This window comes from Microcaecilia unicolor, chromosome 4 (assembly GCF_901765095.1).
Source record: "Microcaecilia unicolor chromosome 4, aMicUni1.1, whole genome shotgun sequence".
NCBI lineage: Eukaryota > Metazoa > Chordata > Amphibia > Gymnophiona > Siphonopidae > Microcaecilia > Microcaecilia unicolor.
In genome coordinates this window covers 264,724,800-264,751,926 of record NC_044034.1, presented here as the reverse complement: position 1 = coordinate 264,751,926, position 27,127 = coordinate 264,724,800, and the positions used below count along the sequence as shown (strand labels likewise).

General features: G+C 47.5%; 1 protein-coding gene across 1 annotated transcript in view; it reads right to left on the bottom strand.

The window, feature by feature from the left end:
• Positions 1-27,127, bottom strand: part of RASA3 (RAS p21 protein activator 3) — a 615,753-nt gene that overhangs the window by 302,684 nt on the left and 285,942 nt on the right. Inside the window, exon 3 of the mRNA XM_030201492.1 lies at positions 20,414-20,520. Within this exon, the coding sequence (XP_030057352.1) occupies positions 20,414-20,520 (107 nt within the window). The remainder of the gene's footprint in view (positions 1-20,413; positions 20,521-27,127) is intronic.

Genomic DNA, 27,127 nt, shown 5'->3' with positions numbered 1-27,127 from the left:
CGCTACGTGTATTGGTTATTTTTATGTATATTGCAATCTGTGATGGCAGGTATGTCCTGACTACTTGGTTAGACCTGGGCGAGGCTGGACGCCTGGGTCTTGATATTGTGACAGAATCTCTATATAAAAGTATTTTGCTGTTTCTAATCCCTGAATAATAGGTCTGCCCATTTTACCAAATGGGATGTGGGTGGGATTACCTTTCTCATGAAATGTAGTAAAATTTTGTCTGCTTTAAAGTGGCACGGTGCAGATGTTGCCTGTTTAAAGGAGACTTACAGTGGTGGAAATAAGTATTTGATCCCTTGCTGATTTTGTAAGTTTGCCCACTGACAAAGACATGAGCAGCCCATAATTGAAGGGTAGGTTATTGGTAACAGTGAGAGATAGCACATCACAAATTAAATCCGGAAAATCACATTGTGGAAAGTATATGAATTTATTTGCATTCTGCAGAGGGAAAGCGAATGCTACATACCTGTAGAAGGTATTCTCCGAGGACAGCAGGCTGATTGTTCTCACTGATGGGTGACGTCCACGGCAGCCCCTCCAATCGGAAACTTCACTAGCAAAGTCCTTTGCTAGTCCTCGCGCGCCCGCGCGCACCGCGCATGCGCGGCCGTCTTCCCGCCCGAAACCGGCTCGAGCCGGCCAGTCCAGTATGTAGCAAGACAATACACTTCAAGGGAAGACACAACTCCAAAGGGGAGGCGGGCGGGTTTGTGAGAACAATCAGCCTGCTGTCCTCGGAGAATACCTTCTACAGGTATGTAGCATTCGCTTTCTCCGAGGACAAGCAGGCTGCTTGTTCTCACTGATGGGGTATCCCTAGCCCCCAGGCTCACTCAAAACAACAACCATGGTCAATTGGGCCTCGCAACGGCGAGGACATAACTGAGATTGACCTAAAAAATTTACCAACTAACTGAGAGTGTAGCCTGGAACAGAACAAACAGGGCCCTCGGGGGGTGGAGTTGGATCCTAAAGCCCAAACAGGTTCTGAAGAACTGACTGCCCGAACCGACTGTCGCGTCGGGTATCCTGCTGTAGGCAGTAATGAGATGTGAATGTGTGGACAGATGACCACGTCGCAGCTTTGCAAATTTCTTCAATGGAGGCTGACTTCAAGTGGGCTACCGACGCAGCCATGGCTCGAACATTATGAGCCGTGACATGACCCTCAAGAGCCAGCCCCGCCTGGGCGTAAGTGAAGGAAATGCAATCTGCTAGCCAATTGGATATGGTGCGTTTTCCTACAGCCACTCCCCTCCTATTGGGATCAAAAGAAACAAACAATTGGGCGGACTGTCTGTGGGGCTGTGTCCGCTCCAGATAGAAGGCCAATGCTCTCTTGCAGTCCAATGTGTGCAGCTGACGCTCAGCAGGGCAGGAATGAGGACGGGGAAAGAATGTTGGCAAGACAATTGACTGGTTCAGATGGAACTCCGACACGACCTTTGGCAGAAACTTAGGGTGAGTGCGGAGGACTACTCTGTTGTGATGAAATTTGGTGTAAGGGGCCTGGGCTACCAGGGCCTGAAGCTCACTGACTCTACGAGCCGAAGTAACTGCCACCAAGAAAATGACCTTCCAGGTCAAGTACTTCGGATGGCAGGAATTCAGTGGCTCAAAAGGAGGTTTCATCAGCTGGGTGAGAACGACATTGAGATCCCATGACATTGTAGGAGGCTTGACAGGGGGCTTTGACAAAAGCAAACCTCTCATGAAGCGAACAACTAAAGGCTGTCCTGAGATCGGCTTACCTTCCACACGGTAATGGTATGCACTAATCGCACTAAGGTGAACCCTTACGGAGTTGGTCTTGAGACCAGACTCGGACAAGTGCAGAAGGTAATCAAGCAGGGTCTGTGTAGGACAAGAGCGAGGATCTAAGGCCTTGCTGTCACACCAGACGGCAAACCTCCTCCAATGGAAGAAGTAACTCCTCTTAGTGGAATCTTTCCTGGAAGCAAGCAAGATGCGGGAGACACCCTCTGACAGACCCAAAGAGGCAAAGTCTACGCCCTCAACATCCAGGCCGTAAGAGCCAGCGACTGGAGGTTGGGATGCAGAAGCGCCCCTTCGTCCTGTGTGATGAGGGTCGGAAAACACTCCAATCTCCACGGTTCTTCGGAGGACAACTCCAGAAGAAGAGGGAACCAGATCTGACGCGGCCAAAAGGGAGCAATCAGAATCATGGTGCCTCGGTCTTGCTTGAGTTTCAACAAAGTCTTCCCCACCAGAGGGATGGGAGGATAAGCATACAGCAGGCCCTCCCCCCAATCCAGGAGGAAGGCATCCGATGCCAGTCTGCCGTGGGCCTGAAGCCTGGAACAGAACTGAGGGACTTTGTGGTTCACTCGAGATGCGAAGAGATCTACCAAGGGGGTGCCCCACGCTTGGAAGACCTGGCGCACCACTCGGGAGTTGAGCGACCACTCGTGAGGTTGCATAATCCTGCTCAACCTGTCGGCCAGACTGTTGTTTACGCCTGCCAGATATGTGGCTTGGAGCACCATGCCTTGACAGCGAGCCCAGAGCCACATGCTGACGGCTTCCTGACACAGGGGGCGAGATCCGGTGCCCCCCTGCTTGTTGACATAGTACATGGCAACCTGGTTGTCTGTCTGAATTTGGATAATTTGGTGGGACAGCCGATCTCTGAAAGCCTTCAGAGCGTTCCAGATCGCTCGTAACTCCAGAAGATTGATCTGCAGATCGCGTTCCTGGAGGGACCAGCTTCCTTGGGTGTGGAGCCCATCGACATGAGCTCCCCATCCCAGGAGGGACGCATCCGTGGTCAGCACTTTTTGTGGCTGAGGAATTTGGAAGGGACGTCCCAGAGTCAAATTGGAGCAAATCGTCCACCAATACAGGGAGTCGAGAAAACTCGTGGACAGGTGGATCACGTCCTCTAGACCTCCGGCGGCCTGATACCACTGAGAGGCCAGGGTCCATTGAGCAGATCTCATGTGAAGGCGGGCCATGGGAGTCACATGAACTGTGGAGGCCATGTGGCCCAGCAATCTCAACATCTGCCGAGCTGTGATCTGCTGGGACGCTCGCACCCGCGAGACGAGGGACAACAAGTTGTTGGCTCTCGTCTCTGGGAGATAGGCGCGAGCCGTCCGAGAATCCAGCAGAGCTCCTATGAATTCGAGTCTCTGCGCTGGGAGAAGGTGGGACTTTGGATAATTTATCACAAACCCCAGTAGTTCCAGTAGGCGAATAGTCATCCGCATGGACTGCAGGGCTCCTGCCTCTGATGTGTTCTTTACCAGCCAATCGTCGAGATATGGGAACACGTGCACCCCCAGCCTGCGGAGTGCCGCTGCTACCACAGCTAGGCACTTTGTGAACACCCTGGGCGCAGAGGCGAGCCCAAAGGGTAGCACACAGTACTGGAAGTGGCGTGTGCCCACCTGAAATCGCAGATACTGTCTGTGAGCTGGCAGTATCGGGATGTGTGTGTAGGCATCCTTCAAGTCCAGAGAGCATAGCCAATCGTTTTGCTGAATCATGGGGAGAAGGGTGCCCAGGGAAAGCATCCTGAACTTTTCTTTTTCGAGATATTTGTTCAGGGCCCTTAGGTCTAGGATGGGACGCATCCCCCCTGTTTTCTTTTCCACAAGGAAGTACCTGGAATAGAATCCCAGCCCTTCTTGCCCGGATGGCACGGGCTCGACCGCATTGGCGCTGAGAAGGGCGGAGAGTTCCTCTGCAAGTACCTTCTTGTGTTGGAAGCTGTAAGACTGAGCTCCCGGTGGACAATTTGGAGGTTTTGATGTCAAATTGAGGGTGTATCCCTGCCGGACTATTTGCAGAACCCACTGATCGGAGGTTATGAGAGGCCACCTTTGGTGAAAAGCTTTCAACCTCCCTCCGACTGGCAGGTCGCCCGGCACGGACACTTGGATGTCGGCTATGCTCTGCTGGAGCCAGTCAAAAGCTCGCCCCTTGCTTTTGCTGGGGGGCCGCGGGGCCTTGCTGAGTCGCACGCTGCTGACGAGAGCGAGCGCGCTGGGGCTTAGCCTGGGCCGCAGGCTGTCGGGAAGGAGGATTGTACCTACGCTTGCCAGAAGAGTAGGGAACAGTCTTCCTTCCCCCGAAAAATCGTCTACCTGTAGAGGTAGAGGCTGAAGGCTGCCGGCGGGCGAATTTGTCGAATGCGGTGTCCCGCTGGTGGAGAGACTCTACCACCTGTTCAACTTTTTCGCCAAAAATATTGTCCGCACGGCAAGGCGAGTCCGCAATCCGCTGCTGGAGTCTATTCTCCAGGTCGGCGGCACGCAGCCATGAGAGCCTGCGCATCACCACACCTTGAGCAGCGGCCCTGGACGCAACATCAAAAGTGTCATAAACTCCTCTGGCCAGGAATTTTCTGCACGCCTTCAGCTGCCTGACCACCTCCTGAAAAGGCTTGGCTTGCTCGGGGGGAAGAGCATCAACCAAGCCCGCCAACTGCCGCACATTGTTCCGCATGTGTATGCTCGTGTAGAGCTGGTAAGACTGAATCTTGGACACGAGCATAGAGGAATGGTAGGCCTTCCTCCCAAAGGAGTCTAAGGTTCTAGCGTCCTTGCCCGGGGGCGCCGAAGCATGTTCCCTAGAACTCTTAGCCTTCTTTAGGGCCAAATCCACAACTCCAGAGTCATGAGGCAACTGAGTGCGCATCAGCTCTGGGTCCCCATGGATCCGGTACTGGGACTCGATCTTCTTGGGAATGTGGGGATTAGTTAAGGGTTTTGTCCAGTTCGCAAGCAATGTCTTTTTTAGGACATGGTGCAAGGGAACAGTGGACGCTTCCTTAGGTGGAGAAGGATAGTCCAGGAGCTCAAACATTTCAGCCCTGGGCTCGTCCTCCACAACCACCGGGAAGGGGATGGCCGTAGACATCTCCCGGACAAAGGAAGCGAAAGACAGGCTCTCAGGAGGAGAAAGCTGCCTTTCAGGAGAGGGAGTGGGATCAGACGGAAGACCCTCAGACTCCTCGTCAGAGAAATATCTGGGGTCTTCCTCTTCCTCCCACGAGGCCTCACCCTCGGTGTCAGACACAAGTTCCCGAACCTGTGTCTGCAACCTCGCCCAGCTCGACTCAGTGGAACCACGTCCACGACGGGGGCGTCGAGAGGAAGACTCCCTCGCCCGCATCGGCGAAGCTCCCTCCGCCGACGTAGTCGGGGAGCCCTCCTGGGAGGTGGCCGCGGTCGGCACCGCACGCGGTACCGACGTCGGGGACCTCAACCTGGGCGATGGGCCAGCCGGCGCCACGCTCGACGGTACCGGAGGCGCAAGCACCGCCGGTACCGGAGGGGTAGGGCGCAACAGCTCTCCCAGAATCTCTGGGAGAACGGCCCGGAGGCTCTCGTTCAGAGTGGCTGCAGAAAAAGGCTGAGAGGTCGATGCAGGCGTCGACGTCAGAACCTGTTCTGGGCGAGGAGGCTGTTCCGGGCTGTCCAGAGTGGAGCGCATCGACACCTCTTGAACAGAGGGTGAGCGGTCCTCTCGGTGCCGATGCCTGCTGGGTGCCGAATCCCTCGGCGACCCAGAGCTCTCGGTGCCGACACGGGGAGGAGACCGGTGTCGATGCTTCTTCGATTTCTTCCGAAGCATGTCACCGGAGCTCCCCGGCACCGACGAGGAGGACGTAGAATCCATCCGTCGCTTCCTCGGGGCCGAGACCGAAGAGGGTCGATCTCGGGGGGGCTGTACCGCAGGAGCCCTCAGGGTAGGAGGAGACCCACCCGAGGGCTCACCGCCACCAGCAGGGGAATGGACAGCCCTCACCTGCACTCCACTCGATGCACCACCATCCGACGACATCAGGAGACGAGGTCCCGGTACCACCGACGTCGATGCAGCTATCCGATGTCTCGGCGCCGATGCAGAGGCCCGATGCCTCGATGCACTCGATGCAAGGGCGGCCGAGGAAGATGGTCTGGACGCTGACGACGTCGATGCACTCGAAGATCCCGGTGCCGATGCCGACGAAGAGCCCAAGAACAACACGTTCCACTGGGCTAGTCTCGCTACCTGAGTCCGCCTTTGAAGCAGGGAACACAGACTGCAGTTCTGAGGGCGGTGCTCAGCCCCCAGACACTGAAGACACGACGAGTGTCGATCAGTGAGCGAGATAACCCGGGCGCACTGGGTGCACTTCTTGAAGCCGCTGGAAGGCTTCGATGTCATGGGCGGAAAAATCACGCCGGCGAAATCAAAAGCCGAAATGGCGAAAATTGAAGCACCAAAATTTAGAGGGAGAAAAATCTCGACCGAGGCCGAAAGAGGCCTACCCCGACGACGAAAGAAAACTTATCGGGGCAAAAAGCTGGAAGTACGGGGAGGATTGACACGAAACCCGGGGAGGGTTTCCGGAGCACTTCCCGCACTAGAAGAAAGCTTTTCCGAAGAAAAAACACGCTCAAAAAAACTTTGGACGCGCGAGGTCGACTTTCCGGGGCTCGACACGGCGAAAAAACGACCGTACCGAGTGCGGACAAAAGAAGACTGGCCGGCTCGAGCCGGTTTCGGGCGGGAAGACGGCCGCGCATGCGCGGTGCGCGCGGGCGCGCGAGGACTAGCAAAGGACTTTGCTAGTGAAGTTTCCGATTGGAGGGGCTGCCGTGGACGTCACCCATCAGTGAGAACAAGCAGCCTGCTTGTCCTCGGAGAAATAAGTATTTAATCCCTCTGGCAAACAAGACCTAATACTTGGTGGCAAAACCCTTGTTGGCAAGCACAGCGGTCAGACGTCTTCTGTAGTTGATGATGAGGTTTGCACACATGTCAGGAGGAATTTTGGTCCACTCCTCTTTGCAGATCATCTCTAAATCATTAAGAGTTCTGGGCTGTCGCTTGGCAACTCGCAGCTTCAGCTCCCTCCATAAGTTTTCAATGGGATTAAGGTCTGGTGACTGGCTAGGCCACTCCATGACCCTAATGTGCTTCTTCCTGAGCCACTCCTTTGTTGCCTTGGCTGTATGTTTTGGGTCATTGTCGTGCTGGAAGACCCAGCCACGACCCATTTTTAAGGCCCTGGCGGAGGGAAGGAGGTTGTCACTCAGAATTGTACGGTACATGGCCCCATCCATTCTCCCATTGATGCGGTGAAGTAGTCCTGTGCCCTTAGCAGAGAAACACCCCCAAAACATAACATTTCCACCTCCATGCTTGACAGTGGGGACGGTGTTCTTTGGGTCATAGGCAGCATTTCTCTTCCTCCAAACACGGCGAGTTGAGTTCATGCCAAAGAGCTCAATTTTTGTCTCATCTGACCACAGCACCTTCTCCCAATCACTCTCGGCATCATCCAGGTGTTCACTGGCAAACTTCAGACGGGCCGTCACATGTGCCTTCCGGAGCAGGGGGACCTTGCGGGCACTGCAGGATTGCAATCCGTTATGTCGTAATGTGTTACCAATGGTTTTCGTGGTGACAGTGGTCCCAGCTGCCTTGAGATCATTGACAAGTTCCCCCCTTGTAGTTGTAGGCTGATTTCTAACCTTCCTCATGATCAAGGATACCCCACGAGGTGAGATTTTGCGTGGAGCCCCAGATCTTTGTCGATTGACAGTCATTTTGTACTTCTTCCATTTTCTTACTATGGCACCAACAGTTGTCTCCTTCTCGCCCAGCGTCTTACTGATGGTTTTGTAGCCCATTCCAGCCTTGTGCAGGTGTATGATCTTGTCCCTGACATCCTTAGACAGCTCCTTGCTCTTGGCCATTTTGTAGAGGTTAGAGTCTGACTGATTCACTGAGTCTGTGGACAGGTGTCTTTCATACAGGTGACCATTGCCGACAGCTGTCTGTCATGCAGGTAACGAGTTGATTTGGAGCATCTACCTGGTCTGTAGGGGCCAGATCTCTTACTGGTTGGTGGGGGATCAAATACTTATTTCCCTCTGCAGAATGCAAATAAATTCATATACTTTCCACAATGTGATTTTCCGGATTTAATTTGTGATGTGCTATCTCTCACTGTTACCAATAACCTACCCTTCAATTATGGGCTGCTCATGTCTTTGTCAGTGGGCAAACTTACAAAATCAGCAAGGGATCAAATACTTATTTCCACCACTGTAACTCTCAGATCAAGATCATCATAAACTGAAGTGTGCCTGGGTTGGAGATGTATTTGCTGCATCCTCGGGAGGAAGGAGAGGTGGTGTAGTGATTGTTCTGGCCTTATATGGCCCCACCAAAGTTGATCCTGCATTTTATAATTCTCTGGTGCAACTTTGTTTACCTTACCAGTCCCTACAACTTACAGTGTTAGGCGATTTTAAGTTAGTACAGGACCCATCTATAGATTGGCGCGAGCTCCCCCATGATGCATGGAATGTGGGGCGGAACAAAGTTCTTCCTTCATTTATGCATTCTCTCAACTTAGATGACACGTGGCATTCACTCTATCCAAGAGAAAAAGATTTCACAAATTTATCTAGAGCTCATGGCACCCTGTCTCAAATAAATTATATACTCATTGATCGTTCTTTGTTTGCCTATGTGCACTCCGCAATTATTGGTCCTGAAGAAATTTCAGACCACGCACCAGTATGGATCAATGTTGAAGCCCCTGCACACCATCATACTGTCTCAGGGTGGTGATTCCCCTCTTATCTATTTCATGATTCTGAATTTCAGAAATATTTACATGATAAATGGGAAACTTATGTACATCATAATGAAACTCATTTAGACCAACCTTCCCTCTTTTGGCCGGCAGCCAAAGTAGTACTATATGGGAACATCACAGCATATGTATATATGCATACTAAACGGCTCGTTACTAGTGTGTTGCAGTTAAAAACTCAACTGAAGAAGGCTAAACAAGCATTCATTTGTAATCCTTGCAGATGTCATGAGACAAGCTATACTCTACACAGGTAACCTTGAACTCCCTTTTGCATGAAAAAGCTATTCGTTCCTCACTATTTCGTAAATTCCAATTTCACCATTTTGGAAACCGGTCAGGCAGTCGCTTTGCTTGGGTAATCAAAATGTGGGGTGGCTCCTGAGTGGTGGTCTTGCTGTAAAATTTGCAAGGGACAGTGTGTAAGCTCTTTGAGCAGGGAATGTCTTTCTTCTATGTTTGTGCAGCGCTGCGTACGCCTTGTAGCGCTATAGAAATGCTAAATAGTAGTAGTAGTAACAAGACCGAAGATGTAGCCCGAATTTTTACAGGCTACTTCTCTCAGCTTTACCAGGCAGGTGATCCCCCTGATTCTGCCGTACTCCAAATCTATTTGGAGGAGACAGATCTAACTCACTTGACAGAAAAAGAATACCAGCATATTATTAATCCTCTTAATGCTAGGGAATTACAAGGGGTCATTAAATCGTTAAAGTTACATTCGGCTCCTGGTCCAGATGGGTTTATCGGAGAGTTTTATAGGATGATGCCTCTTTAGTTCCTGGGTCCTCTCTCGGCATATTTCATGGATGTGGTAGACAGGGGTGGGTTTCCACTATATGCCAATTCAGCACTTGTGTCTTTAATCTCAAAACCGGGCTGGCCAGTAGATGTGGTGGATTCATATCACCCGATTTCACTTATTAACATAGACATTAAATTTCTGTCTAAGGTGTTGGCAGAGCCTTTGGCAGGGGTTCTTCCCCATTTAGTGAGGAAAGCCATTTAGGCTTCGTTTGACAAAGGCATTCCACCTGTAGTGTACATTGTTTATTATTGTCTATGGCATACTGTCAACATAATAGACTGCCTTCTTTGGTGGTTGGTTTGGACACCTAGAAGGCCTTTGATAAAGTGGATTAGGGTATTTATTCATGTTCTGCGCTATATGGGTTTTGAGGGTTGGTTTAATCAAGCCTTGCAGGCCCTGTACTCATCTCCAACAGCTTCCATCTTGGTGAATGGTGTTCGGGTTTCCCCTTTTACTATCTTTCCAGCACATGCCAGGGATGTCCTTTGTCACCACTTTTATTCTTGCTCTCTATAGAGCCATTGTTGCGAACCTTGAAACCTGTGGAAAGTATTCCAGGAGTCCAAATTTTAGATCGCCATATACAAATATTTGCTTTTGCTGTTGATCTTTTGGTGCTGCTGACTGACCCTCGGGAGTCCCTGTCCACTTTTTTGCATGCAATTCACCACTTTGGTAGCTTTTCTGGTTTTACATTAAATCTGTATAAATTGCAGGCTCTTCCAGTATTGGTCAATACCCAATTGAAGTGGGACGGTGCCTTTCCATTGGGGTGGGTGGATGGGCCTTTGAAATATCTAGGAGTGTATATCCCCCTGACTTGTCTCACCTGTATACTAGTAATGTCACAAAATTGCTCAATGATACTTCCTATCTTTGATAGGAAGGATTCCTCTGTATAATATGCTCATTATTCCTTGCTGGCTCTATGTGTTTCAATTATTGCCCTTATATCTGAAAGTCTCAGATGAGAAACAATTGAATCGTTGCTTGCAAAAATTTCTTTGTCAGGGCAAGAGGGCGCGACTTCCTGTATCCATTTTACACATTCCAGTTGAGTACGGGGAGCTTGGGTTGCAAAGCTTTAATCACCTTACAGTTCCTAGTGGTATGAAACATATCAATGACTGGTTTCATTCTACTTATGATTTTTCTGACACACCTCTTGAAACCCAATTGTCCTCTACTGTTCACTTTAGCTGTCTGCTCCACACTGCAGGAGGTTGTACACTCACAATGTTCAAAGATACAGGGATAATTCCTTCTGCCAAAGTAGTCTGGCGATGGATTTGTCACCACCACAAATTTTCATGAGTGGCTCCATTTATGGCTACCTGCAATAACCCTGCTTTTCCCCCTGGTCAGTTTTACTGTTTTTCGAAGGTGGCATCGCCTGGGCATTGAATATCTATTACAAGTGGCGACTGATGAGGGACATATTAAACCCTTTCCCACTCTCCAACAGGAATATTCTTTACCAACAAATGACTTATTTTACTACCTTCAACTGTGTCATTAAGTTGACAGCTTGCCATGGGAGGACTTAGTAAAAGATGTGCAGGAGGAACATGCAACTGCTTTCACTTTGGGAGCGCAACAGAAAGTGTCCCTCTCCTTTCACTACCACAATATTCAGGACACCACGACAGACCCTAATTATGCTCGTCACTCTGGTGGGGCTTTGAAGCATACACCTTTCTATTTCCTTGTCCCCTCAGCACTTTAAAGATCATGTTCTTTCTTTAAAGCACCACATAAAAGCTATTGCTAATTGGGAGTTACAATATAAATTTGCATTGCATCTTTATGTGGCTCCATGAAGGGCCTTTCTTCCACAGGAGCCTGTTTGAAATGCAGAGCACTTGGAGTTACTTTGGGGCACATGTTTCAAACCTTTTGACGCTCCATATTGTTCAGTTTCCCAACTTTGGCATTCTAGTTGGCACTATGACACTTTGCTACGTTTTGGTCATCCTGTGCTAGGATCTCCTGTACCGAGTGGAATGAGCAGCTTTGTGTCCTGCTCTACTCTTATGGCAAAAAAGACAATTCTAATGGACTGGGTTTCTCATCGGAGTCCTTCTCTGCAACAATGGTGTGTACAACTGATTGTGCTGTTACGAATGGAGCACCGTGAGATTCAGGATATTTCTTCACCTGTGGACCTCTGATTTCAGAAATGCCGGACCCCATTCTGGAATACCATGTCACCTTCAGCTCAAAGTTGACTACTAAACCTATAAGTTTGTTACCCCAAGCCTTGGAAAGGGACTGTAAGGGGGGAGGGGTTTATACAGGACTTTGGTTGATCTGTGGTTACGCGTTGGAACCTTGTTATTCTTTTTCAATAAAAAGATTTAAACAAACTAAAAACACTCTTTGAACTTCATTTCCAAAGGGTGTTAATTCAAGTTAAGCACATACAGTTCAAATTTGCATACATCATCTAGGTTGGAAAACGAATGTCCAAGTTGGGACGTTCAAAATTTACAACGTATTTTACAATAGGCTCACTGACCATAGAGCCTTTTGTAAGATAGGTAGATATAGAAAAATGTGCATTTGGAGGCATACACAGCTGGAATAGCCATTTTACAAAAAAAAAAAAAAAAATTAAAAACAGAGCAGCATCATTCAGGGCTTTGTGTATATAAATGACAAACTTTGCTACTGACATGTATAAGCCAGCGCTGAGGCAGGAGGAGACCCACTTGATGGGACGGTTACTCCCAGTGTGCAAGGGTCTCGCAGCCATATCGACCGACACACCCAACGCAACACCTGATGCCAACACAGACGTTGAGGTTTCGGACCCAGTTCCAAAATTCTTTTCTCTCAGAGTTTCTCTTGCCAGCTGTATTCTCTTCTTCATATGAAGACCAGAGAATACAGTTTGTAGGGGTATGATCAGGTCCCAAACACTGTAGCCACCAAGAATGGGTGTCCTTGCCAGAGATGATCCTCTTGCACCGAGTGCAGCGCTTAAAGCCACTGGGAACCTTTGATGACATGAAAGGAAAAACAACTGTGGCCAAATCAAACTACTCAATGGTGCTAAACAAAAGGAAGAGCACCAAAAAAGAGAAAAGGGAAAACCCGACCAGAGCTCAGGCCTAAATACAGCCTAGCGAGTGCGGTAAAAACAAAGAACACTCAGGAAAGGCAAAAATAATCTAAAAAAATATACAGGGAAGGATAAAATAAGGTAACTCCAAAAGGGGTATTAAGAAAAGGAGAAAAAAATGACGGCATAAAGACCAACCGAACCAGCTGTGAGGACTGGATATACAACATTCCTCTCCTCACCGTGGATAAAAGAGAACTGTTGATTCCGCACTCTTGCGACTGACAGGAAGGCACTCGTGCAATCACAATGGAGCATGTCTCATGCTCAAAGACTTATTTTTAAGCTTCTTACAAGCTCCAGACTGGCAACGTGGACCCGCGTTACCCATTTGTGAAAATTAAAGACCTGCTTGTCCTCAGAGAGTGAATGTTCTTCAATGAAAACCAACAGCTGAGATAAAAAGAAAGGACGACACAGGGCGATAATTCACTACATCCAAAGGGTCAAGGAAATCTTTCTTCAATCAAGGATAGACATAAGCTGTCCTAAGTACTAATATATTCTTCTGAGTGAGACATTCACAAGTGTCACTATAGTAGAACAAAAATGTCACTTCTTTATACCATCATAATCAATGAAGAATAAGGGTGAAATGAACATTTAGATACTTTCAGTGAACTCAAAATCTTGACTATGTCATCGTTTCTCATCAAATCAAATCTCCCGCGTATATCCTCAACTTCAGACTTATTAACAGTATCAGTGATAAAAGCATCAGGATAACACAAACATAAAGCCAATACTTTATCCTTTTAAATGAAACATCCTCACATAAGATCCTAAAATCCGTATGTCAATAAACCTTCAAAGTTAAAAATGTTGTAGTACCAAACTTCTCATGTGGTCTAGAAAGGGCCTGATCAATATTTTTCTAAATACAATTCATATTTAAGCAACTGATTTTGCAAAATTGCAAATCCAAGAGGAGTCAATTAAGGAGCCATGATCCAAGAATCTCATTTTTTTTGTTGTTTGAGGTAGTTTTGAACACTTCAGGGGTAAGCAAAAATTCCCCCTGAATCACTCGTGAGCTGACATTTATGCATGACCCAGAGCAGGTATAAATGCTATTGGGGAAGTATTTTTAAATATGCATGTACTGCTGTTGCGCTAAATAGGGAGTGCACATGCATTGTTAAGGTCTGCCTAAAATTCACTCAGAACACACCCTCTTCAAATCTGTTTGTGCCATCTGCATACATATGTAAGTAACCTCATTTAAAACAGTTTCTTATATATGCATGCTGATTTACATGTGCAAATGGCTTTCTTTTTTTAATTACAGGTATAAACTTTCTAAGATCACCTCCATGGTTAGTAAAAAAAAAAAAAAAATGGGGCCTTCACTAGTGCAATGTGTTTTAAAGTGCATTTCTAAATGAGACCCTTTGACTGATCCCTATCATAAGACATTTCAAGGTGTTCAATTGGGTTAAATTGTATTATCCACTGTGCATCATTGCCATGGGCTCAGTTATGCCAAATTAAGAACTTGAGCTAAGAAGCTAATATCCACAGAACAAAACTCTTTGTGTTTTTCAATTTCCCTAAAGAATATTTAGTTTCAAGTTTCTCACAAAAACATTTAGGCAGCATAATGAGAATTGCTTCCTGACACACCTTAAATGTCTCCAACTTCACTCCCTAACAAACAATTCTATAAGTATTATTGTCAATTCCCAAGTGGCATTTATGCATACAGTAACTGTCTACTCAATGAATAAATTATTGCTGCCTGCACAGTAGTAAATCCTCTTTGCTGATTCGGCCAGTATAGCTTCATTCATGTCTATGGGAACAGTTCCTCACGTTCCATTCTTCTTTGCTTATTTATCTCCCCCCACGTTTTTTGTTTCTAAGCCCCCACCTTTTCTACCTTCATCTTTATCTTTCATGGGTCCAGCCCCTCCTCATCCCCTCTATACAAACACCCCCCAGACAGGTGTCCCACTCTCCTCTGACCCCTCTTCCAGTGCAGGCTAAGGAAATCTCCATTTGGCTCTCTGCTGCTGCTCTCCAGACCAGTAGCAAAACAAGATAAAGAAGTTGTGGGACCACAGTCTTCATCCTCACACTGTCGGCTCTGCCTCTGCCAGTTCCCTGCCTCGGAACAGGAAGTTGATGTCAGAGGGGGCAAGCTAACAGAGCCGACAGTGTGCTTATGAAGACTGTGGCCCCACAACCGCTTTGTGTTGTTTTACCACTGCTGCTGGTCTGGAGAAACAACAGCAGTAGCGGGAAGAAGGTCTTAACACCCTGTTGAGATCTCCCATATTGTGCATTACACAGAAACATAGAAACATGACGGCAGATAAGGGCCAAAAGGCCCATACAGTCTGCCCTTCCTCAGCAACCACTTTCACCTTTTCCTAAGGGATCCCACATGCCTGTCACGTGCTTTCTTAAATTCTGACACATTCCTCGTCTCCACAACCTCCACCAGGAGGCCGTTCCATGCTTCCCACACCCTGTCCATGAGAACCTATGATGTAAGCTACCTCAACTGCAACTATAATCCAATGCAATATGGAGGAATTAGAGGCTGCCTGCACTTTGGACTGCCCCTGAAACAATATGAAAATTTTATCAGGCGTTCAAAAGGAGTTGGTAACTTCCAGATAATGCAGAAGCACTCTATGGACATCCAACCAATGGAGCTTCTGTGAAGATTCTGACTTCCACCATTCTGAAAAGGCCAAGAGAGAGACAACCTGATTCACATGAAAAGGAGAAACCATTTTGGGCAAAAATCATGGCAGAATGCATAAGTAAGTATCCCTACATGACAGGGCCTGCAACACTGAAACCTTCCTGGAAGAACAAATGACTACCAGTAAAAAAAACACCAAAAAACACCTTCAAAGTGATTTCCTTCAGAGAGGGTCTCTTTAAAGGCTTGAAAGGCAGAGCTATCAAGGCATTGAGTACCAGGTTAAGATCCCACTGCAGCAGAACAGACCAGAGCAGAGGCCAAATGTCCTTCATATTGCACAAACAATGCAAAATAGCCACCTGCACCCCTAGGAAGAACCAACAGACCTTGGTGATAGTGAAGAAGCTGGAAACTACAGGCCGGTTATTGGAAAAGTAATGGAAGCGATGCTGAAGGAAAGGATAGTGAATTTCCTGGAAGCCAATAAGTTGCAAGATCCGAGACAACATGGTTTTACGAAAGGGAAATCGTGCCAAACGAATCTCATTGAGTTCTTTGATTGGGTGACAGGAGAATTGAATCAGGGACGAGCTATGGACGTAATCTACTTAGATTTCAGCAAAGCTTTTGACACGGTTCCCCACAGGAAGCTCTTAAATAAACTGGAGGGGTTGAAGATAGGACCTGAAGTGGTGAACTGGATTAGGAACTGGTTGACGGACAGACGCCAGAGGGTGGTGGTGAATGGAATTCGCTCGGAGGAGGGAAAGGTGAGTAGTGGAGTGCCTCAGGGATCGGTGCTGGGGCCGATTCTGTTCAATATATTTGTGAGTGACATTGCCGAAGGGTTAGAAGGTAAAGTTTGCCTATTTGCGGATGATACTAAGATCTGTAACAGAGTGGACACCCGGGAGGGAGTGGAGAACATGAAAAAGAATCTGAGGAAGCTAGAAGAATGGTCAAAGGTTTGGCAATTAAAATTCAATGCGAATAAATGCAAAGTGATGCACTTAGGGAATAGAAATCCACGGGAGACGTATGTGTTAGGCGGGGAGAGTCTGATAGGTAGGGGCGGAGAGAGGGATCTTGGGGTGATAGTAGCTGAGGATTTGAAGGCGACGAAACAGTGTGACAAAGCGGTGGCCGTAGCTAGAATGTTGTTAGGCTGTATAGAGAGAGGTGTGACCAGCAGAAGAAAGGGGGTGTTGATGCCCCTGTATAAGTCGTTGGTGAGGCCCCACCTGGAGTATTGTGTTCAGTTTTGGAGGCCGTATCTTGTTAAGGATGTAAAAAGAATTGAAGCGGTGCAAAGAAAAGCTACGAGAATGGTATGGGATTTGCGTTCCAAGATGTATGAGGAGAGACTTGCTGAACTAAACATGTATACTCTGGAGGAAAGGAGAAACAGGGGTGATATGATACAGACGTTCAAATATTTGAAAGGTATTAATCCGCAAAAGAAACTTTCCCGGAGATGGGAAGATGGTAGAATGAGAGGTCATGAAATGAGATTGAAGGGGGGCAGACTCAAGAAAAATGTCAGGAAGTATTTTTTCACGGAGAGAGTAGTGGAGGCTTGGAATGCCCTCCCGCAGGAGGTGGTGGAAATGAAAACGGTAACGGAATTCAAACATGCGTGGGATAAGCATAAAGGAATCCTGTGCCGAAGGAATGGATCCTCAGGAGCTTAGTCAAGATTGGGAGGCGGGGCTGGTGGTTGGGAGGCGGGGATAGTGCTGGGCAGACTTATACGGTCTGTGCCAGAGCCGGTGGTAGGAAGCGGGACTGGTGGTTGGGAGGCGGGGATAGTGCTGGACAGACTTGTACGGTCTGTGCCAGAGCCGGTGGTTGGGAGGTAAGGATAGTGCTGGGCAGACTTATAAGGTCTGTGCCAGAACCGGTGGTTGGGAGACGGGGATAGTGCTGGGCAGACTTATACGGTCTGTGCCCTGAAGAGCACAGGTACAAATCAAAGTAGGGTATACACAAAAAGCAGCAAATATGAGTTATCTTGTTGGGCAGACTGGATGGACCGTGCAGGTCTTTTTCTGCCGTCATCTACTATGTTACTATGTCCTAGAAACACAAAACAACCACTGCTGGACCTTGAGAAAGCTTAGGGCCAAGCCCTTCTTCAGGCCTTTCTGCAGCTCTGTTCACCAGGGGGCGCTCAAAGTCTCACCAAGGAGGATGAGGCTCCAAAATCCCTCACCCTTCAGGCCCCACGAAAGGGCAATTATGCTAGGACACTTGAGGACCACCTGCTGAGATGGTACCAGCCCCCATCCTTACAGCAAGACCCACCCCCAAAGAAATAAGAAGCAGTGTGTGGGTATCTCGAGGTCCTTCACCAGCTTTTCCAAGTCTTCATCGAACAGTAATCAGCCCCTAAAAAGTAGCTTCTGCAACTATTCCTTTGTGGCATCAGCTGACCAATGCCACAGACACAGTCATATATGAGCCACTACTAACAATGCTACTGACTAAGAGTAGATGCAGACAGCATCATAGAGCTCATCTGCCAGAAAAGCCACACTCAACTAAGTGCCACCTCAGGGACTCTGGTAGTTGCTAAGCCCAACACAAGATAGCGCAAGCCATATAGCCTTCACACAATGCCTCTACTCCAATTTCCAAGGAATTGAAAGCCTGCAAAAGGAGTTGCTCCATCTTCCTGTCATGGGTATCCTTCAGCACAGAGACCCCTTCAACAAGAATCATAGTCTTCCTGTTCAGCAATGTGACCAAAGCATTCTCCTTAGGGAGACAGAACAAGCTGTCCAGCTCTCTGCAGAGCTGCCAAGGGGTCCCAATATTTGAGAGGGAGATTTTAGTAAACACCCCAGCCCCGCTCCATTCTGCCTTGGCTCCGCCCACTGTACCTCAGGGCTCCGTCCCCTGGGACACCTCAGACCCATGGCAATTCCAGAAAATACTTTATTTACACCAGTGAAAGCAGGGATGGGCAAGAGGGAATGTTTCAGTTCACTCTATTACACCCCCTATCCAGCATCTATTCCCCCCAGGGATGTAACGCGAGGGGGCATTGGCCCCCTCACTTTGAGCTTAAGCCCACTCCAAAATTGTGGCACTGGTTGAATCGCTGGCGGAGCTGCCCAAGCCCCTCTAGTAGAAGAGGTCCACTGCATGAGCCTCCTACCATACTATTTGAGCAGTGCAACAGTTGGCAGTGTGCTTCAGCCTCCAGTGCTGGCCCTCTCACATATGCTCAGTTCAGGCACTTGAAAATGGAAAATAAGATGATAACTTTTTATTCTACTAGCCTAATACCTTTTTCAACTAGCTTTCAGAGGCCAAAACCTCCTGCCTCAGCTCAGGTCAGGTTACACAAAAAAAGTGGGAATAGAGGAAGGCTTGACAAACCCCAGAAACAAAACAATTAAAATGTACTTCTTAAAATATGTATTAAAACAGCATAAACTAAATATTTTTAAAAAGGAGGTATGTGCAAAATAAAATAAATATACTAAAAGTCAAATAATGTACATTAAAATAAATCTACTGAAAGTCCCATTGTGTATGTTAAAATTGATGTCAAGCTCAAGACTCGTTCAGTTACCTTCTGGTTTCAGGTCAGGTCAGGACAGCATACTGCTGTTATGGTATCCTCTCCTGACCTGATGAAGGAAGTGTTGGTCTCTGAAGGCTAATCAAAAATGTATTAAAATCAGTCCAATATAAAAGTATCACACTATTTTCTATTTTGTGTTTTATTTGCATTTATTAACCATTAGGGGAAATGGGACTTGATATACCGCGTTTCTGTGGTTTTTGCAACTGCATTAAAAGTGTTTTACAGGTACATACTAGTACTTATTTGTACCTGGGGCAATGTAGGGTTAAGTGACTTGCCCAGAGTCACAAGGAGGTATAGTGGAAACTAAACCCAGTTCCCCAGGATCAAAGTCCACTGCATTAACCACTAGACTACTCCTCCACACCACACATTTACCACATTACTTTATCCTAAATTTAAAATAAAATTATCTTCTGTACCTTTGTTGTCTGGTCATTTACTATCTCTGATGGTCCTAGTCTCTTGATTCTGCTTTCTTTCATCTTAACTCTCTTGCCAAGGTTTCCTGGCCATTTGTCATTTTTCTCTCTCCTTTTTCTTTGTTTCTTCAATTTATTTTTGCCTTTTTCTGTCCAGATCTAATTCATTCTTACTATCCAGTCTTTAATTTCCCTCTTCTTCATCTACCTATGGCTTTTCATCTTTTCCTCACCCTTATTCTCCCCATGTCCCTTCCTCTTATTCTTATGTGCATGTGTCCATTAACAGCACAGATCTAGGCTGCGTCCTGGAAATGCTGGTTCAAACCTATAAGAAACATATGAACTGCTATGGACTTAAAATGCAAGCTGGGTTAGGGAAGAAAAGAGAAACCCTTCCTGTGCAGTTTTTGCATGAATTCTTTTGGGTTTATTTTTTCCTATGAATCCTGAAGCACATGTCAGGGGGACTTGTGCTGTGTTTTGGAGACTGCTTACGGAATCTAATTCTTTGTGCTGAATAAAAGCTCTTTATATTTTGGAACCTGGTTGCTATATGAGTGTCTGAGCTGGAGAGCTAGAAATCCTGGACTGGAGCGGAATCTGGATCAGGAGGATTTTTCCTGACGTCTTCCAAGGCAAGTACAAGAGGGAGCAGACCTGGTGATACAGGCCATGCCACGCCCTGGTGTGACATTACACATGGTTGTGGCTAGACGTAGGCAACAAGAAAAAAACAAAACAAAAACACAAATTCTGGATTTTTATCACATGCCTTGCCCACAATGCCCATTATTCATGTATTTGCCTGTAAGAGTAGTTTTGGCCATCACAAAATTGTAATTGTTGAAAAAGTATCTGATGTATCAGCCAAAATATATCACCAAATGATAATCCAATCCAAAAAGAAGAATAAGGTGTCAGAATTTTCAATTCCTTAGGTGAGGAATTCAAAACTTAAACAGCTGAAAGCAGATGGAGAATTCTATTACCTTTTTGAAATATACTACAACCACTGAGGAAAGGTATACTGTAACAACGTAATAGGATAAAAATACAGAATTATGTCTTTTCAACCTATGTATACTTTTTGACAAACCCAAGAAGTTGCACTGTGGGGTATGAAATATAGAAGATAGCCATACAAAGAATATTAGCACTGCTACATACCTATGATAGAATCCCTCCTTCGAAATACATCTCTGTCGAAAATGTAAAAAGATAGGTGACGAAAATTTCGAGGAATTTCACAGTAGAAGTCTTCTCCATAGAAAGGGCTGAGAAAATCAAAGAGACACCATATCACTATAATACTGAAGTACCAAGCACTACGTCTCAGGTTATACTTCATAGCCTATATAATAATTTGCACCTCCAACGTTCTACGTTTGGATGCCTGGGTTCGTAACACAATTCCCATTGGTCTGCCCTCACGTTCAAACGTGATGACGTCAGAGGGCGGATCAGTGAGAGGGAAGGGAAGCCAGCACCAGCCAGCCACAGAACATTGGAGGTGAGGATAGAATCGCGGGAGAATCGCCCACCTCCCTCCCCCTCTGTCCTCCAAGTTCCAGGCTCCCCATCTCCTCCAAGCTCCAGGCCCCCCTCCCTCCCTCTCCTCAGAGTGCTAGCCCGACCTGCGTTGCCCGCCCTCTTCTACCAGTCCTCCGCCTGCCCCTCGCCTTCCTGCGTGCCGCCCAGAATTTAAAAGTTCTTACCTCGGGGTCCGGCGGCAGCAGTGAAAGGCGAGCAGGCACGGCGCTTCAGCCTGCCTTCCCTTCTCTCTCAGCTCTGCCTCTGGTCCTGCCCTTCTGGAAACAGGAAATGAGGGCGGGACCAGAGGCAGAGCTGAGACAGAAGGGAAGGCAGGCTGAAGAGCCGTACCTGCTCGGCTTTCACTGCTGCCGCCGGACCCCGAGGTAAGAACTTTTAAATTCTGGGTGGCATGCAGGAAGGCGAGGGGCAGGTGGAGGACTGGGAGAAGAGGGCGGACAACGCAGGTCGGCCTGCCACTCGGAGGGGAGAGAGAGGGAGGGAGGCGTGAGGATAGAGGGGCCTGGAACTCGGAGGAGAGGGAGGGAGGGGAGGGGGCCTGGAACTCGGAGGAGAGGGAGAGAGGGGAGGGGGGCCTGGAACTCGGAGGGGCGGGGGGCCTGGAACTCGGAGGAGAGGGAGGGGGAGGGGGCCTACTCAGAGGAGAGGGAGGGGGAGGGGGCCTGCTCAGAGGAGAGGGAGGGAGGGCGGGGGGGCCTGGAACTCGGAGGAGAGGGGGGCCTGGGAGGAGGAGAGGGAGGAGAAGGAGGAGGAGAGGGAGGAGAAGGAGGAGGAGAGAGAGGGAGGGAGGGAGGAGGGAGGGAGGAGAAGGAGGAGGAGGGGGAGGAGAGGGAGGAGGAAAGGGAGGAGAGGGAGGAGAGGGAGGGAGGAGAGGGAGGCCTGGAAGGAGGAGGAGAGGGAGGGAGGAGAGGGAGGCCTGGAAGGAGGAGGGCGGGAGGCCTGGAAGGAGGAGGAGAGGGAGGGAGGCCTGGAAGGAGGAGGAGAGGGAGGGAGGGTGGGGGGGGGGCAAGTTGGAACTCGGAGGATAACCTTGCTAGCGCCCATTTCATTTCTGTGAGAAACGGGCCTGTTTTACTAGTCATATATAACTCTCCCAACTACTGCTCTGACCAATAGTTTTTCCCTCCTCATACAAACTGATCTATCTATCTGTATCAAACCTTTCCATCATCCTGTGCCAGCAAAAATCTTGCAACTCTAAGGGGTCAATATTCAGGCAGTGAGGGTGAACATTTTATTAGCCACCGGAGGTGTTATTGCCAAATATTCAATGTGGGGCCATGTCCGGGCACAGGCATTGAACACCTGGGTTTATGCAGCTGGCTATCTCTTATGCAGTTCAGTGCGATACTCAGCAATTAACCATATAAGTGACATCACATGAAGATAAGACTGACTTTTGTACAGTTCGATCTGACCGCTAAATTTAGGCAGTTAAGTGTTGACTAGTAGCACTTAATTGCACAGGTGCCAAATCCACCCCCAGGCCACCCACAAAATAACCAGCTTTGAGATTAGCAGTCTGTGGAGATATTCAGCAGCACTAACCAGTTAAGAGACGCTATCAACAGATAGCCTAGCCCTGAACAAGTGAGTTAATAGGCCAGAAGCCCTTTCTGGCTGGTTAAATTGCTTTGAATCTCGACTCCTAACTTTCTTCTGTCCACTTTCTGTTTCACACCATGCTTTTGACTGTCAACCCTATTGCATCAACTCCACACAAACACCAAACCTTTTAAGGAGGCCACGGGCAGCGGTGTGCTGGTAAATGTTTAACAACAGGCTCTCTCCCCGGTCCACCTCTGCGCCCCCCCCCACCCCAAAAAAAAAAATTTGCAGAGCTGGCTATAGCCGGGAAGAGAGCCTGGGAGGGGGGGAAATGCACTACTCCAGGAAAAAAAATTTAATGATCCCAGGTTCCAATCTAATTCATGTTTAATGAGGGATAAAATGCCATAAATAAGTAAATAAATATAAACTTTTAATGTTGAGCACCTGATTCTCAAAGCAGACATATTCCAAACACTATAATGAAAATAAAATTATTTTTTTCTACCTTTGTTGTCTGGTGACTTTGTTTTTCTGATCATGCTGGCCCAGTATCTGATTCTGCTGCTATCTGTCCTCTTAACTCCATTTTCAGGGCTTCCTTTCCATTTATTTCTTTACTTTCCTCCTTTCTTCTTCATTTCTTGCCCTACATCCGTAAGTAAAAGCTGGGTCCTCCGCAGACTTGACTGTCCAGTGGATCCAGCTTTTGCCTATTTTCTTCATGTGCAGTTTTCTCCTCTCTTCCTTTTCCCTCATCTCATCTCCTTCCTCACTCTTCCCTTCCCTCTCATCTATGTCCAGCATTTCTTCTCTCTCCCTTCCCTCCTCCATCCAGCAACCCTCCTCTCCCCTCCATCCACCCATGTCCAGCAACCCTCCTCTCCCCCTGCCCTCCCCTCCATCCACCCATGTCCAGTAACCCTCCTCTCCCCCTGCCCTCCCCTCCATCCACCCATGTCCAGCAACTCTCCTCTCACCTCCATCCACCCATGTCCAGCAACTCTCCTCACCCCTGCCCTCCCTCCATCCATATCCAGCAACTCTCCTCTCCCCTGCCCCCCTCCAGCCACCCAGCGATTCTCTTCTCTCCCATGCCCCCTCTCTCCAGCCACCCATGCCTAGCGATTCTCTTCTCTCCCCTGTCCCCCCTCCAGCCATCCATACCCAGTGATTCTTCTCTCTCCCCTGATTACCTCCGTCGAAGTGGCCGCGTTATTGAAAGCCCTGCCCGTCTCTAGCCTTCTGTTCAAGTTCGTTCCCTCAGAGTCCCGTCCTTGCGGAAAGAGGAAATGACGTCAGAAGGCGAGACTCTGAGGGAACGAACTCACGAAGGGAAGGCTAGAGACGGGCAGGGCTTTCAATGACGTGGCCACTTCGACGGAGGTAATCAGGGGAGAGAGAAGAATCACTGGGTGGCACAGGCAAATGAAGGCAGTGGTGGGAGGTGAGGTAAACGGGGTAAACATGGCTTGTGGCACCCTCCTGCCATGCTTACCTCGTTTACCAGAGCCGGCTCACCGTGCTGAACAACCGGCTCACAAGATCTTTAAAAAATTAACAACCGGCTCTTGCGAGCCGCTGCGAGCCGGCTCCAGCACACCACTGGCCACGGGCCAGGGTGCCCGGCAGCTTGTGATAACCTGGCGCGTGCTTGAGAGTCCGGGCCCCCAGCATCACCCAGTACAAGGCCCGTCTGGCACAAGCGACAACAAGCCTTCGCACCAATACCATGCGATCGGGAAGGCTGTTCCGTATGTGTCAGAGGGGTGGTACCAACAAGTCCTCCATGAGCAGATAGGATTGAAGGCTGAGTATGTTGGTGCCGGCCGGGTCTTTTACGGATTCTTAGGGACCCAGACTCTCAAGCAGCAGCGAGGAAACAGGAGCAGTCGAAGGGGACTCGGAAGGTAAAAAAGGTGCCAGTATGTGTACCGGCACAAAAAAAGCACTGCTTTTAAGTGAAATATCATAAAAATCATCACACATTTTAATAAAAACTATTTCAACATCCCACTTTACTTTGTATCATACACCTACTTTTTTCCAAATTTAAAATAACATGCAGTGCAAGACATTACCAAATTTCTTTACAAAAAAATCCTAAAATCCACCTGATACCTCACAATGTCACTCCTAAAAATTAAAATATGACCTCAGCCACTGGCATAACTAATGAGAGCCTAAAACGTGGATCCGGTAGCCCATAAATCCACCAATAAGTGGAACAGCCAAAAAAAACCAATTTAAATAAAGTTAAAAACCACTGTAACCCAACCTCAAGGAGACCCCTGGACCCCCTGAGGGGCAAAAAGAATTTTTTTAATTTGCCCCAGCACCATGGACCTAAAAAAACAATTTAAAATTAAAATAAATATAAATCTAGACCAGGCAACCTCCCACGTTATCCCCCTTGCCTTCTTCAGGCTGCTTCTGAGCTTCTTCAGGGTCCAGACGGACCCAATGCGGCAGTTGGCAATCAACTGTGATTTGCTGTGGAATTTTGCTGGGCCGCCATAAATATCTAAGCCCTGGCTCATTTTGGGCCTAGTTAGAGCTCTAGAGTCAATTTGCATGCGTTGGAGCTCCGTGCAGGCATCAGCTGGCCACTTTCCTGCTGGTTTCCGGCCTGTGAGCCCTCATTCATGGCCAGAACCGTGCCACAGCTGATCATACTCATCACGACTCCAGCCAAGTCCCCACTGGCCACAAATGACCCTCTCTGGCCCTGGGAACGCCCCAGAACCGGACCTTCACCCCGGACTCCCCCTAGGAAATTTTTTAACCTTATTTAACCCATGGGTTACATTTCTAATATTTGCAGTGTTGCCTTTTCATAAGTACAGTTGTTTCTATCTGCGTCCTGAGAATAAGTGCTGCTGTGGTATAGCAGGTTTGGTACATATGTACAGAGTGTTTTGTTGAGTTGCAAGATTTTGTAGTAGTTTACAATATGCACATTAATGAAAGGAGGTTAGGTTTCTGGGTTGCTGTTACTGAGATGACACCAGAATGTATGTATTATTTATTGCTATATATATATATATATATACACAGAGAGAGAGAGATAGTGTTTGGTGAGTTGTATGGGAAAATGTTCTTGATTCTGCAACCACTTTTGGGTGGGGCAGGTTCTTTGGTTTACAGAACTGTATTTATATTGGATTTGGCTGATGTATATCATGACAAAAATGAATGTCACTCAAATCAGGATATGTTTGGGCATTCTGACTTAAAGCTTATGTATAATGTACTATCTACAATTAGGACTATTTCTGTATCTTTTCTCCATACTTTCCTGGTCTTTGATTTCACCTTCTAGTACTTGATAATCTTTTGTCTCCATACCTAATAGGTACCAACACTTTGAGTAGCAATGCTGTTGTGGATTTCTCCTTTACCACAATGTTTGCTTTTCTAGCAACAAGCTTATCATTGGTTGGACTGGGAATATCCCATGTGAATGAATAATTATACTGAATGGTGGTTTTTTATTAAGCTGCAGTAAGGGGCACTTTTACTAAAGGGTTGCTGCACAGCAATCCGGAACTACACTCAGCCCAATGCAGCTGATGGTGGTAGTTCTGCTTCCAGTGCGCACCATTTCCGGTGCTTCCATAATTTCTAGCGTGGCACTAACCTGGCGGTAATCGTTATCATGGGAGCCCTTACCACCACCTCAATGGGTGGCAGTAAGTACTCCCCTAACATGGCCATGTCTTTTTAGGGGCTTTTTACCTGCTGCAGTAAAAAGTACTCTGGCACGCAGCAAAAATAGCTACCGCAGAGACCTTTTTTACTGCAGCTTGTAAACATAGTAACATAGTAGATGACGGCAGAAAAAGACCTGCACGGTCCATCTAGTCTGCCCAACAAGATAACTCATATGTGCTACTTTTTGTGTATACCCTACTTTGATTTGTACCTGTGCTCTTCAGGGCACAGACCGTATAAGTCTGTGACAGAACAACTCCCTAATGCTAAACGCTGAGATGCAAATATAGGAGCGCTCATAGTATTGAGCATTATAGGGAGTTGTTCGGGAGTTAGGGGCAGGTTGATGCTCGGCGCATGCGCTGAAAAGTGGTGTGTTAAGCACAGCTCTTCAGTGCATGCCTAGAACGCCAGCCGTCACAAGCCCTGGTCTGGTGGACCCTAGACCTCCCTCCATCGAAAAAAAGATAAAGGACCCCTTAGTGCGTGATAAAAGCACAGCCGTCATGTTAATTGATTACATGTGCTGCTGTTAACAGTTAACATGGACGGGGGGGTGTAATGGGTGGAGAATTTGCAGGAACTTCACTTTACAATTAATGCAGAGGCAGTTACCATATATTAACTATTAATATGGCAGATAAAGTGGTGCAGATAACTCCATCTGAATAGGAGTAGCTAACTGCACTATACTATCTACAGTACAATTAATACACATTACCATCCCTCCTTTGTGTTAACTGAATGAGAAGCTGCTAGAGATGCGCCCAATAGTTAATGCACAGATTTTTCATTTATTTATCCTTAAATTTGCCAATTAGTGCATAATAACTGCAAAATCTTACCATACTTTAGTAAACTGGGCCTTATATGGCTGGGAGATCACTAGGGACAGAGAACATACCAGTATATAATATATATAAACCACTTTGATCGTACCACAGAAAGGTAGTATATCAAATCCAAAGCCACTTCCCCTTCCCTTATGCAAAAAATATATGTAAGAAAGAATGATGTAATCCAATCAGGCATTACAGAGTCACCACCTTGTGGGGCTCATTTTCAACC